Source organism: Harmonia axyridis, chromosome 4 (genome assembly GCF_914767665.1).
Source record: "Harmonia axyridis chromosome 4, icHarAxyr1.1, whole genome shotgun sequence".
Classification (NCBI taxonomy): Eukaryota; Metazoa; Arthropoda; class Insecta; order Coleoptera; family Coccinellidae; genus Harmonia; species Harmonia axyridis.
The window spans coordinates 10,129,667-10,144,852 of NC_059504.1; the positions used below are offsets into that span (position 1 = coordinate 10,129,667).

Consider the following 15,186-nt stretch of genomic DNA (forward strand, 5'->3'; position numbering starts at 1 on the left):
AATTCGTGAATGCCTTTCTTTTTTTAGAATAACAACGTACGATATCGCAATTCGATCTAACCATGCAAAATTGCCATTCTGAATACCTAAATGATAATAATTTGAAAGAACATACCAGGCGGTGGATAGGGTTGACAGTTCTCTTCGTCGCTGCCACTGGGGCAATCGACAATGCCATTACATCTTTTGTAACCCATGATACAATAACCTTCAGCGCATTTGAATTCGCTATCATCGCATCTCCTTCCCGCATCTGACATTAAAAGAATCAAAAATGTCAGTATCTAAATTTCTAATTGACTAGTTTTGACACGTGCAGTTAGTTTCTGTCGATTCCACAAGCCCTCATCCAATTCAATGTCTTGTTAAATAAAGAATTAATAATCCTCTACGCTTGAAGGAAAATCAGACTGGCTGAAGTCTAGGTTGAGAGTTTGGTTTTAGACGGGAAACGTGCTGTCATCGAGGTTGTGTAGCGATAGACCGGTTCACCTATTTAGTCGTTATCCCTGTCAAAATTAAATAGGAATCCATGCTATAAACTTGTGTTTTGACATCCTAAAATTCATCTCAGAACATACATATTATTATTATTGGAACTGGGATCGTGGTGACTCGGTAAGCCTTCCGTGAACTGCGACCATGCAGATCTTTTGTTCTCTACCCTACTCATTCTGGAAACTCAAGGAGGTCGTCAATGGGGTTGATAAAACTGACGAACTCCTTAGGGGCCTTCGCCTGGACACATATGAATGGTTCTTAGTCCAGCCAGCTCTGGACACTTGCATACCATGTGTTCAGTAGTTTCTGTTTCTGAGTCACAGAGCCTGCAAATCTCATCTGCTGACTTTCCCATACGGTACAAATGATGTTTGTACCGACAATGCCCCGTCAGCAGTTCCACCATCACCCGGAGCTCAGCTCGTGACAAATTCAAAAGCTTTCTGGCGTAGGTAGGTAAAATCATCACAAATTTCTTGGCCTGAGTAAGTCCAGCAGTGTTTGACCAGTGGCTTATCCTGTTATTCAACTCCCATTGCTGGACCGCTGCCTTATATTGGTCTTTTCCTAGCCTACAGAAAGGCTCAGGTCCAGTAGGTTTGAACCTCGATGCACTTTATACAGGTTCATTAGCTTTTTCGTTTCCTTCAACACCACAGTACCCTGGTACCCACAGTAGAGCCACTTTATTGCCTCTGGCCAGTTGCTTTATGGTGTTACGGCACTCCCAGGTCAACAGAGACCCCTGGCAGTACGATTCCAGGGATCTCAGCGTGGTCTGACTGTCCGTGTTGATGTTGTCATGCGCCCTCTTTAGGTTCATTTTAAGGCACTCCTGAGCGCAAACGTAAACAGCCAGTATCTCGGTCTGTAAAATAGAGGGCTCACTTCCCAGCGCTTTAAATATCCTCAGTTTAGGTTCATCTATCCAAAACCTACATAGGTTAGGGTGTACGTGACTATGATAAAAAAGCTCAAAAATTTTTTTTTCACATCTTTCTTACAAATATCTCGTTTTCTTTGGGCTTTTCGATACTATTTGTATTCATTATCAATATTGTAAAGGATTAACGCCCAACAACTTTTGTTTGAGAAGTTCGAGAAGGAAAAAAGAAAAATATCGACGTAAGATAAAAATGTGAGTACTCTTGAGTTTGAAGATACTGTTATCAGAGAAGTAGAAGAACGTGGTGATGATTTCGGGGACTTGGTGAAAAGTCGTATACTTCTTCAATATAATTTGACTGCTGCTGAAGCAAAATACTATGCTTTACAAGCTTCTCAAATAAATCATCATCATCATCGCCTCTTCAGAAATCTTTTCAAAATAATCAAGTTACAGAAGCTACATATGCTATAGATTTTTAATTAGATCCAAAAAAGTAACGATTGTTTGATTGTCTCAGTCTTTACTTGTCGCAAATTCATCTTGATTAACGATTCACAATTAGGTACACTAAAAGAGCTCAAATATGTCTTGGCAGGGTATGTACCAGATGATATCAGATATCATAGACTACAGAACAGGAATACTTAACCAAAAAAATAGATACAATCCCAATACAATATTGATCATCAATACAAATAGCGAAACTCCCAAAGGAAATATGATATTTGAACAAGATGTGCAAAAAATCAATTTTTGTGACATCGACCTAAGATTTCAACGATCGTGTCCACCCTACCATAAGCAGGTTTTGAGACAATTTTAAGGATGTCATAATACAAGAGTATACGAGTTTATAGCTGGGCGTACTACTAAGATGATTGGACTACATTGGAATAAAAGGAAGTATTAATGATACTGCCGGTTTCCATCCCATACTCTCTTTCTCCAGCGAAATCGGTCTATCGCTACTCATCTTCAATGGCAGCACGTTCCCCTGTGGTAAACCCTTAATCTAGATTCCTGCCAGTTTGATTATGCTAAATGTCCCGTCTCTACCATTATGTTACCACACCATGGGACGAATTGTTTTGGACATGTTAATGGCTGTCTTCCACAATTTTCCCGCCTTACATGCCTTATACTCTAATTAACACCTATCGAATATGGAAGAAGTTACTCTCCGAACTTCACCTCTAGAATCATTTATAACCCTGAGATTAGCTTGGCCAATGCAATATGCCCATTTCATAATGTGTTAAGGTTATTCCGAGAGAAAGATAGCATCATTGGGACAGAAAGAAGAGTAGAATATCAGAATAGGACAATCTGTTTGCATCAACTGATGAATTTCAAAGCACAAGATATACATGTAATAGTAAGTACTCAGTAGTCATGTGCTTAGGACTTGTTTTCGAGTTATAAGCGAAAATTGGATTAACAGAAATTCGTATGAGACTTTCTGTAGCCTAAACAAGATATCAAATTTCAATGAAATTGAATAAGAATTATAGAGGTTAAGGCATTTACAAGTTTGCGGACAAAGACCAACAGATACACATTAAACCAAAATCGTTCAAAATGCATTTTGCGAGTGGAAATTTTGAATGAAGAGATCAATAGTTTTTTCATCTCAAAAGTGATCACAAAGGTTCCTTCTAGCTTCGATTGACCGGAACCAATATCTATGAGAGTCTTATTGACTTGAGCTTCAAGTGACAAATTTTCGAAAATAATTTTACAGAACAATTTTCAATGCTCCATAGTTTATTTTTAACTAGTAGTTTGAGATTTATCAGTTGATAAAAACAGTCCTTAGGACAATTTTACCTGTTATATTGCTGGCTGGACCGCAGTATCTTTCGTCACTGCGATCTTCACAGTCGAATTTTCCGTCACAATGGCTACTTTTAGGAATGCATAAAAAATGATCATGGCATATCCAAAACCCTGGCATGCATACTAAATTGCGACCTGCATGTATCATCCACAAGACAACATGCATGCATATAAAAAAAGCAAATAATTTACAATTAATAACAAGCAATTTTTCCAGTGATGTTGCAGCGAATATATTCTCATTACCTTGGTGGATGAAATGACCTAAAATGGAATTTTCGAAGGTTTGAAAAGCCCAGCAGAAAATATACCTTATTTAATATTTTATGACTGATTATAGACCTTTACTTTTGGATGTTTCAGATATAGGGTGCTCTAATGGTGTGAACGATAGTGTATAATTTATCACAGGAACATTCATTACGATTCACGTACACAAAAATAACTACTATTATATCATCAAATTAATATATAATATCAGGTGGATCGTAATCTAAAATCAATAGGAGTGCTTTCTGTTATTTATTTTCGATAATGTGAAATTTATTTCTTTGAAGCAACGAATAGTTGGAAAAATTCCAGCAGAAAATATGGTGAATATTAAAGTCAACCTTCTTTTCAAATCATTTAGCTTTTTGATTTTTTCATCCACCAACCAGAATATCAGCTGAAGCTTATTTATAATCGACGATAGACTTGGTGCATAATTCAATGGTTAATTCAATTGAATAATTCTAATTTCTAGGTAAATCAGAGCGTCATTAGATTGCCAAACTGTACATAAGTGAAGAAAGATACAAAAGAAATCAAAATGATCGTAAAGAAGATTTGAGGGAATTATCTAGAGAATTGAATTACGAGAAAAGATTCAAAAGAATTAAATTATAGAATAAGAATAAAATCAATAAAGAGTCTACTGAAAAGAAAATTATTTGGCAGCATCAAAACAATAAAATCGTTAGAAGAATCGTTACAGATAAAATCTTACCGTTACAAGACATTTCATCACTACCATCTTGACAATTTCGAACTCTATCACAACGTTCTCGAACGGGTATACATTGACCACTTGTGCATTTAAATTCGTCTTCTGAGCATTTCGCTGTTTCACATAAAAGACAGAGTTATACACTTGGAAATGTTGATAAAACCGAAAAATAATTGCACCAGTACTCGAAGAAATAATGATATTCATAGAAAGGAGGCAAATTTTGATATTGTGAAATATGTGGGTACTATGTGGATATTATATGTGGGTCATATGTGGGGTACATATATACATATTTTCAATATTACTTGGAAACTTGATAGTTGAGTTTATGGTTTTGGAAAAAATATGTGTGTGAAATATATGTACAAATCTAATATGAAATATATACATTAGCGTTTTGTTTTGAGCGCAAAATGAAATATTTTTCGGTTTTTGTTTTTGTTATCTTCCACACAGCCTACTTTTGTACTTCGGGGTTAGATTATTCGAAATTTAATGTGAAGATTAACTAACCGCAGGATGCTTCATCCTCCGCTGAAGGACAATCAGCTATGCCATCACATCTCTGAGATGGATTGAGGCAGGTGCCATTTTCGCATCGAAATTGGTCCATTTTGCATGGCTCGCAACCAATTTCATCCGAGTTATCTGCACAATCTTTTATTTGATTGCATCTGTTAGACATGTGGATGCAACCTCCATCAGCGCACTGCCATGCTCGAGGTGGACAACCTTCCTTGCCTAATGTAAATGAAATTTTAGGATGAAAGTTGTTAATCAGATCGAAAAAGTCACTTCGGCGAAGTAAGAGAAACAATTTGCAATTGAAGTCGTACGCATCGGCTTGCTCTCTCAGTTTGTCGATTAAAATTGATAGCCTCACAAGTATTGCGGTATAAGGATGTGAAATGAGGATCTCTGAAACTCTGGGAAGTGAGCCCTCTATTTAATAAACCGAGACTAGCTCTGCTCAAGAGTGTCTCAAAAGAAACCCCAAACGCGCGCATTTTTATATCACTATGGATAATCTGGCCATATTGAGCTCCTTGGTATCATATAAAAAGATCCTGCTGGCATTTGAGGGTCGTAATACCATAAAGCAACTGGCCAGCTGCAATAAACTATCTGTTATATGGGTATCGGAGCATTGTGGTATTGAAGGCAATGAAAAGAGATCAATATGAGGCAGCGGCCCAACAATGGCAGTTGGACAATAAAATAACCCTCTGGGGAAACACTCCTGATCTTGATCAATCAAAGAAATTTGAAGTGCCTTCACCGATTTCTACCAGGAAGCCTTTGAAGCTGCCACGAGCTGAGCTTTGGGTAATTATGGCACTGCTGACAGGACATTGTTGGTACAAATACCATTTGTACCGCATGGGTTAGTCAGCAGATGATATTCGCAGGCTCTATGGAGTGGAGGTAAAAACAGCTGAACACATTGTGTCCAAGTGTCCGCGGTTGACTGGCAGAAGAACCGCTCATATGGGAAATTCAGTTCAGAATACTCAAGAAGTAACAGCCAAGGCTCCTAAGGATGATGTCGGTTTCGTTAAGAGAAACGACGACCTTCTTGGGTTTGTATGAATAGGTAGAGTTAAGAACAAAAGATCCATGTGGTAGTAGTTCCCGGAAGGCTAACCGAGCCACAACGACCTCAACTCAGGGTGCTGCAGCACCATCTTGAGATATCAATCACCAAATTCTTCAGCAAGCAGTAGTACTGGCCAGAGTTTACTGTAACGGCCAATCTCCAAAAGGAATAAAACTCAACTTATGACTTTTGGGCAGTAGATGGGCATTTGGTGGACCTCTGAAAAGTTGTCAGTTGACCAGTAAAGGCAGTTTTGCATATTAGAACACCTTGAAAGTGAAGTAAGCTTCATCATTACCTTCTCAAGTTCACAGTTGAAGGATCACCTGACAACACGACTCGCTCAATTCCTTGGAAGTGATTACTCCACAAATATGATTTTATTTGGGTACATCCTGAGGTTCAGATAAAAAATTCTTGAACTGCCTGAAATCCGAAAAACAGAAGCATGTTTGCCTGCAGAACAAGATGCTTGAAGCTAGACGAACTCTAGCAAATTTTCAGAGGTTCAGGCGGATGAAGACAGATCCTTTTTCTTCCAATTGATGTTTCCGGTTTTCACTCGAAGACGACGATAAACTGTAGCTGTCACAAGATGGCTTTTTCAATGAAAGCCACAACACCACGTTACCCTCCCTGCCATGGAAGGAAAATCACACTATCCAATCCTCAAACAAAACTAACCTCATTCCTCTAGGACTACCTATTTTTTACTTATATTCTTTGGAGTTTGGGAGCTAGCCGAGGCGCAAAATGAGTATTTTTTTTGCAATCATTTGGTTTTTTCGCACATCTGAGAACGAAGAAGTGACTTTTTTCGAGGAAAATCGCAAATGAATAGCAAAATCGTTAATAATTTGGTATTAACCACCACCAGAAATAGCACGAAGAGAGATCGATATAAAATGAGAGGATCATTTGAAAAAAAATCATACTAGGACAATTATCTTCGTCCGAACCATCTTGACAATTGTGGACGCCGTCGCATCTCTGACGAGAGGGGATACAGAATCCATTCGTGCAATGAAAATCGTCTGGACGGCACGCTGAAAATTGAATATGAATCGACCTTTGATCGAAATTGAGTTGAGAACGAAAAGTTAGCTGTGGAGAATGAAGATTATTTACATCAAACATGTCAGGATGGATGGAATGGCGGTTTCTCATCTCGGTAGGCCTTGATCTTGGAAATTGTGAAACTATAGAAGTAGGATCTACTGAAGAATTGGCTCATAGTTATGGAGAGAAATATTTGAGAGTAGAAAGAATAAAACAAAGTGGGGCAGTATTTAGTCCCTGATTTTAAAAGGTGAATTAAAAACTCGCAATACCGAATAGGATCTTCAAAAGAAGTTTTTGGGCAGTTTTTCCAGCGATAAAATCTTCAGTTAAAGCTTTCGAGGTCAAAAGCTCTGACACATGAGGGTGTTTCTGTGCAGTTGGAGATTCTTCTCGTAACCATTTAAGGATCAAATATTACGATTACGTAAACGCTCTTCGTAGCCAAAACCCCTACTCCTCTAAAAAGCTTCGGTGTTCACATGAACACTGCATGGTGACTACTGAGACAATAACTCGATCTAGGAGTCTTTCATTGAATATTTTGAAACAAGAGACTATATTCTGCCCTACCTTGTGCCTACATTTGAAAGTAGTCGTTATTTTACATTTTACGGTCGTAGAAAATAGATGAACGGAAAATGATTGATAGATAATTGTATACCAAAATTATAATTAGAAAGAATTGAGATTCAGAATTACAGAAAAGTATATGAATCTCGAAAAGAATGAAAAGGTCTGCGATAATTGAAGCAGCAGTAGATGATAGAGGCTACCTTAATCAACGAAGAATTCAATGTTAAAATATTGAAAGAAGCTCTTGCGCGCTTGTTCATCTGAAAATTTTCAATCCCTGTGATCTAACGTCCTTGTTTACGGTTTGACAATTTGAACCTACAGAAATTTAGAGGAAATCATAAGGAACTTATGAATACGGAAGCCTCGTTGTCTATTTGGTGATTTTCGAATTATTGAGAGAAGCTCTGAGTTAGTATTTTGTGGAAAACGATAATGATGTATTCTCATATTTCTATGTTTCGAAATTTTCATAATTGTAATTCGAACATGTTGATCACTGTTATATTCGAGGAAACAATGCAACAGCGAAATGTAAATTGAGAGAATTCATTGGTGAATGAAATATGCTTCATTATTTTCTAGAATTTTCACTCTTTCTTCTACTTAGGTAGTTTCCAATTACAATTCATACCCATGTTTTTCGAAATATGTCCAACCGAGAGGTCTGGAATGTCAATTCCTTGATTAATTTGAATGCTGGACACATACTTTTGAATCATTCTCGATTTTTTCTTTTAGTAGAGATTTCATAGTAATGATTTCATTTACAAGAATACATTTTTTAGAATGACAATTCACACTCTGAAAAAGGCTCTCACGAAAGGCCAAGTGGAAATGATACTATTCCCTATTTTTAGGCGCAATAACATTGACCTGTTTTCAGAACAAGCGCGCAAAAATAAAAACACAGGAAATAAACCAGAAAAAAATTGCAAACATCGCATTCCAAGTAGGAGCCCACTTTTTCCATGAGAAACCTTTATTCGATAGCGAAAACAGTATGAGGTTTTCGTTGGAAGAGAATGAAAGTAAGAGTCTTTTCAGCGTTTTGATGTTCTGAGTTGAACTAAGAAGAGCTACAGATGTACACTTGATGAAGGTGCAGATACGTAGATGAAGGTACAGCTTTGACTGTAAACTGGGAAAACTTACGACATTTTTTCTCGTCAGATTTGTCTGGACAATCATACTTTCTATCGCATTTGGCTGCTAGCGGAATACATTTACCATCTCCACAAGCAAATTCGTCTGAGCTACATCCAGCTATATTTTCGAACATGCAAAATAGTGCAACTTTTAAACGGAATTCATTCAAATATCAGTAACAGCTTTCGCATAGCGTGTTATGCATTATAAATAAAAAATAAAAGAAAGCTTTGAACAATCAGATGATAAAATATACACTGAATCAGATGATAAAATATACACTGTGTCCGTAAATTATGGAACAAATTCATTTTTAGCTAAACAGACCATTTTAAGGAATAATTCTGAAACACGTCGATTTTTCATTTTAATTCACCGTTATTTAAAATAATAATCTAATATACAGGGTGAATTACTTTCGAGTAATGACGTCACCGTCATTTTTTTTAATGGAACACCCTCATTTTGTCTCAATTTCCGGATTACTCTAGCTGAGATGATTCCAAAAATGTATCACATGTTACTTCCAATTGGTACAGGGTGGACTAAAATACAATAGTTTTGTGTGTGCTCATAAAGTAACGCGTAACATTCTTTATTAGTTGAATCAACAATATTATCAAAAATACTTATTGTCTAGCGGTAATTGGTTTGAATGTAACACCTTGTAGTTTGTTACATTTTAGATTAATAAAAATGGGCTGTTTCCAAACATGTTTGGTACTTGTGGTCTAACAGACAGAATATGAAAGAAATTATTTCTTATTTTTATACATTTTTATTAATATAAAAATGTAATCAACTATAGGATGTTACATTCAATCCAATTGCCGCTAGACAATAAGTATTTTTGATAATATTGTTAATTTAACTGATAAAGAGGTACGCGTTATTTTCTGAGCTAACACAAAACTATTGTATTTTTGTCCAGCCTGTACCAATTGGAATCAACATGTGATACATTTTTGGAATCAGCACAGCTAGAGTAATCGGAAAATTGAGACAAAATAGGGGTGTATATTAGATAGTTATTTTAAAATACGGTAAATTAAAATAAAAAATCGATGTGATTTACGATTATTTCTTAAAATGGTCTGTTTAGCTGAAAATGAATTTGTTCCATACTTTACGGACACAGTGTATAAAAATGGAAATTTTATCATACAGTTATTTCATAAACAAAAATAAATTAAAAATGTTTTGCGTTCAAGCGGTTAAGCAAAACAGAAAAGCAAGTTATCAGTTCAAGCAATAAGCATTCATTATCATCATCAAAAAAATAAAAAAAACATATTCACCTGGACAATTTTGTTCGTCTTCACCATTTCGGCAGTCTGTTTGTCTATCACATCTTTGATAATCGTTGATACATGTTCCATCTTGACACTGGAACTGTCCAGACACACATTGTGATTCTGAAATAAAAGATAAATCTGTAATTTGAAATATTTCACGTGGAAATTCTCTTGTGAAGGAAAATAACAAACAGTATTCTTCTGTTACTTTGGAATTTAAGGTTGCAATGTTCATTGAACATATTTCATATGTGAAATTTTGAGAAATAAATTACGAAGAATTGAAGGAAAAAATAAAATTCTGAATGTTTTAGGAAGGATGAAAGGCAAATATCCGATAGTATCTTTAGCTCCTCGAAAAAGTTACAATGCATCTTCATTGGCAACAAATTGGCGAATGCGCAAGATAATTCAGGTTTTTATTTTTTAAATAGGTAACTTTTATGGCTCTGTTGGACTTCTTACAAGTTTAGAATTAGAATTTTTTGACAATACATGATACATTCCAATCTTTGTGGACAAGCTCATTTGATTATACAGTGGCGACAAAAAAAAAGTAATAATGTCTGTTGCTAGCCGAATTTGTCGTCACAATACTTAATATAAATGTACCTGCATTAGTGTAACAATTGTCTTTCATAGTACTTGTGCATACAACTTTCTCATTGATAGGGTTCCTAGAAAGATACAATAGAGAATATCTTTCCCCTACCCTGATTAGTGTGCAGGATCACGATACCATTGCGCAGGCATTAGAGAATAAGAAAAGGAAGAAGAAATTCACGGTGTACAATATGATTTTATGTTTGTAACCCAGGTATAAAACTGGGAAAATGAGAGTTCAGTGGAGTAAGTTACGAGGTGATGACCAGTTCAGTTAGTAGAGTGATCAAGGATGTTTCCGAGTGCTGTACAACGTGAATTTCTTCTTCCTTTTCTTATTCTCCAAGTTGTATGCCTGCGCAATGGTATAATGGTACTTAAAATCAGTGCTTATTTGAGAATACAGAGAAAAATTTAAGAAGAATTCACGGATATTGTTCTGTTAATCGCTTTACTATTGGTCGTATTATAGGCAAATTTGTCCAGTCTGTCGACTGAACAATGTCGCCCAGGAATTTTTATTAAATTACTCTTAGCATGAATCTTTTAATGATTAAATGGCATATCGTATTAAACAAAAATATCCTACTGAATTTGAAAACATAATACACAGTACAATATAAGATGGCTTACAGATAATTTTTGATTCCGGAAAAAGTACCTCCTCGAGCGAGATTCGAACCCGCAACCTTCGAATCACCAGTCCAGTGTTCTCACCAACTAAGCTACCGACGAAGTTGAAATTATAACCATTCAAAATTTGTATAATTCCTCTCAAAAACCGCTATATTTAAAAGTGTATACTTAATAATACTTGATCCGTCGAATATAAATTGATCATTCATAAACTAATCCATACCTCCCCACAATACCAATAGCATAATATCCCCCACCGACGATTCGAAACTTGTCAAAATCAATTACGTAAATCAAATTGACTCGTTACGGTTTTAATTAACTTCTCCATCATTAATTGAAACAATATTTCCGCCGATCGAAGCCCAGATTATCATATAACTCGGGAGGGCTAATAGTTGATTTTCACGCTACGTCATCTCACAATACGGATGTGCCCAGAACGCAATTCATCAAAAATTCGTTTATGCATAATATTCTGCTAATAAATAATATGAAGGAAATGGACGCGGGGTGTAGGTCCGTGCTTGGTACGATGTCGGATTCTTGCGCAGGGGTGGATCTCGGGAATTCCGAGAATATTTGAACGAAGGGATGATCGGCAAGTATCTGACGATGGATGGGGTGGATTTAATCTGGGGAATGTAACGGATAAGAAATCGCGAGTTTTGCTGTATAGTATGGCGAGTTGGGGTGTTTTTCAATTATGGTATTTCCACGTTTATCATTTATTTGAAACTATGAAATGAGAATGGGACCGCTCAAAACACGGCTTAACCTTCAAATCAAATAACATCATCTCTTTTCTAACCTAACAATTTCATAGTTTTGTAGTGACTCTGCATGCCCGAAAGATGGCGTTTCTGGTTTCACATCACTCTCTAGCGGTACATCAGTGGGTTCATAAAGAATCCCCGAATTTGTGCAGAGTCACCTCTCCACGATGGTCTGAAAGGGTGTGTTTTGGGCAAAGATAACTGAATTGCCCAACTGATGAGTCCACCAGTGATCACAGGACGAAATACCGCAATCCTTAGAAGGAAGACGCACCTACGATATTTGCCCCGAGAAAGCCTTGACAAAGTTTCATAAAGAACTACAGAATTGGGTGTGGGTAACCCAAGACAGACAAACTTGTATATATTGAATAAAAAAAGGAGCATTTATCTTTGTTTTGTAATTTTATTTATTCACATGAATCCTCAATCGAATGTTCAGATAAAACAAAAATCTACATTTCATCAAGATTAAAATTTATTGTTGAAAAATATTTTTCAAGGGATTATCGAAATTGTTTATGTTGCTGAGTTGGTACAACAGCCCTCTTTACTTGAACGGTATATGAAGATCAACCGCAATTTAGTTTGTTTACAGTATTGCGGTTTGTCAGTTCATATTAAACTTACTTCAGTACTAAACTATTTCATTTTGTTTTTTTCCACATTGACATAATTCGAAATACCCCATAAAAACCTCTTCAGATTAAGATTAAGTAGCAACTTATTGTTACAATATAAAAAAAAATTGTGCTATAACGGGGAGCGGCCAAAGGTAGATAAACAAAAATATCGGATTGGTAGAAATATAGGTAACTAGTTAACCATAAAGAAAATTGTTGCCATCGGAGATGAGGAGCGATAGACAGGTTTCGCTTCTTTCAGAGCTCATCAGAATCACATAATCCAACCAACGAGAGCAACCGAATCCAAACAGAGGGCATGAATTGAGAGCCAGAATGGCAATACGCCTATACTATGTCAAAATGCAACACCTGGTCATAATCATAAGAAAGATAATAAAGAAGTGACAGCTGTAGGTAATGAAACTAACCAAATCGAGGAGTAAAAACCCTGGTATCAAAATAATCGAACTGTTCAATATCCATATGAATTTGATCTCTACCGTTGAAGAAGCCATCTCTCATCGTCCTGACAAACGGCTGATGATATTTAATCGAAGAATTCCTATTAGAAATTCACATCACACCGACCTCTTCAAATCTCTAGGTATACATCGTCCCGATATACGATGCCGATCGGCTGTATTGCATTACAGCATTCGATATTTGGCCAATCCGAAGAGAACGTAGTCTTTGTGCGATACGATATAGGTAGGAAAGAACAAACGCTTCGGCTTGAGTTGTATTACCTTATGTATCACTCATCCTTCCGATGGAATTCGAAGGGACTTGGGTTTCCAAAGCGGCGTACGTTGAGTGATCCCCAGATTTTCTACTCATTCGACACCCTGTATGCGCACAAGGTGAAAAAGGAGTTTATTTATAATTCGAGTGTTTGGATGGTTTAAATTGAAATTTGGTATGGTTCTTTCAATCTTACTTGAACGACGATAAAAACGCTTGTACAGTTTTTATTTAATGTCATGCCGCAATCATGGGCGAACAATTATTAAGCCCTAGAGTTGAAAATAATATTTATGTGATTGCATCGAATTCTGATGACGATTTTTTCAGATAGATTCTTTCAGATAATTAATTTTTATCACATTATCAATGCTTGTATGTTATTTCACTGTGTTGAAATTTGATTAATATATATTCTCGATCTGTAATATACTAGCAAGGAACATTATCAATTATGATTACATGATCATTGGATAAAATTATAAGCTCACATATTAGGCCAATTGAAAAGACGCCCATCTGATGCACAGATGGCGGTGCTAGTATTAAATCCATATGATTTTTAGTTAGTACCAACCTTCAAACGATACGTGTCAAAATTTGACAGCAGTACGACCATTAGTTTGTGAGATATTGCGTTGAGAGTGTAGCTACTTTTGTTATTTGAAAAGAGATGTCAAAAAAAGAATTTCTTGTGCTAATAAAATATTGCTTTTTGAAGGGAAAAAATATAGTTGAAGCAAAATCTTGGTCTGCACCAGGAAAATCAACCATTATTGATTGGTATGCTAAGTTTAAACGTGGTGATATTAGCACCGAAGACGGCGAACGCAGTGAACGGCCAAAAGAGGCTGTCACCGACGAAAAAATCAAAAAAGTTCACAAAATAATTTTGAATGACCGAAAATTTGTACATGAGAAAGCTGTGTGCAAAATGGGTGCCGCGCGAGCACACAATCGATCAAAAGCAACAACATGTTAAATATTCTGAGCAGTGTTTGAAGCTGTTTAAGTGCAATAAACCTGAATTTTTGCGTCGATATGTGACGATCGATGAAACATGACTCCATCATTTCACTCCGCAGTCCAATCGACAGTCAGCTTAGTGGACTGCACACGATGAACCGAATCCAAAGCGTGGAAAAACCCAACAGTCAGCTGGCAGGATTATGGCATCAGTATTCTGGGATGCGCAAGGTAAAATATTCATTGATTAATATCAACAGCGATTATTATATAGCGTTATTGGATCGTCTAAAGAAAGGATGAAATCGTTAAAAAACGGCCCCATTTGAGGAAAAAAAAAGGTGCTGTTTCATCGAGACAATGCGCTGTGTCATAAATCAATGAAAACAATGGAAAAATTGCATGAATTGGGCTTCGAATTGCTTCTGCATCCACCGTATTCGCAAGATCTGGCCTCCAGCGACATTTTCCTGTTCTAAGATCTCAAAAGAATGCTCACTGGAAATAAATTTAGCGCCAATGAAGGAATAATCGCCCAAACTGATGCCTATTTTGAAGCAAAAGACATTGTACTACAAAAATGGTATCGAAAAGTAGGAAGATCGCTATAATTGCTGTATCGCCCTCGAAGGCAACTTTGTTGAATAATAAAATCGAATTTTGCCAAAAAAAATGTGTTTTACTATTGTAGATCGGGGACTTTTCAATTGGCCTGTTAAGCATCACAAAAATGTAGGACTACTAGAAACCACCTGTTTTTAGAAAACAAAGCGTTTGCGAGTCCATGTTCAAATGACTTTTTTCCTTAAAATTTCCCAAGGAATCCTCCATTGTCCATTGTACCTCCAATTTAGGAACACCCTGTGTATCTGCAAATTGGCGAATGCGCACCCAACATCAGATTCAATGAACAAATCTCTCGATTTTCAATTCCGAGCTGAATGT

The 15,186-nt window shown here is 36.5% G+C and overlaps 1 protein-coding gene across 1 annotated transcript in view; it reads right to left on the minus strand.

Annotated features, from left to right (window-relative positions):
- LOC123678954 (basement membrane-specific heparan sulfate proteoglycan core protein-like) overlaps positions 1 to 15,186 on the minus strand; it is a 308,827-nt gene that overhangs the window by 42,892 nt on the left and 250,749 nt on the right. Inside the window, exons 25-30 of the mRNA XM_045616232.1 lie at positions 9,897 to 10,013; positions 8,605 to 8,715; positions 6,750 to 6,860; positions 4,731 to 4,958; positions 4,215 to 4,328; positions 116 to 253 (exon numbers count right to left, since the gene is read on the minus strand). Of these exons, the coding sequence (XP_045472188.1) occupies positions 116 to 253; positions 4,215 to 4,328; positions 4,731 to 4,958; positions 6,750 to 6,860; positions 8,605 to 8,715; positions 9,897 to 10,013 (819 nt within the window). The remainder of the gene's footprint in view (positions 1 to 115; positions 254 to 4,214; positions 4,329 to 4,730; positions 4,959 to 6,749; positions 6,861 to 8,604; positions 8,716 to 9,896; positions 10,014 to 15,186) is intronic.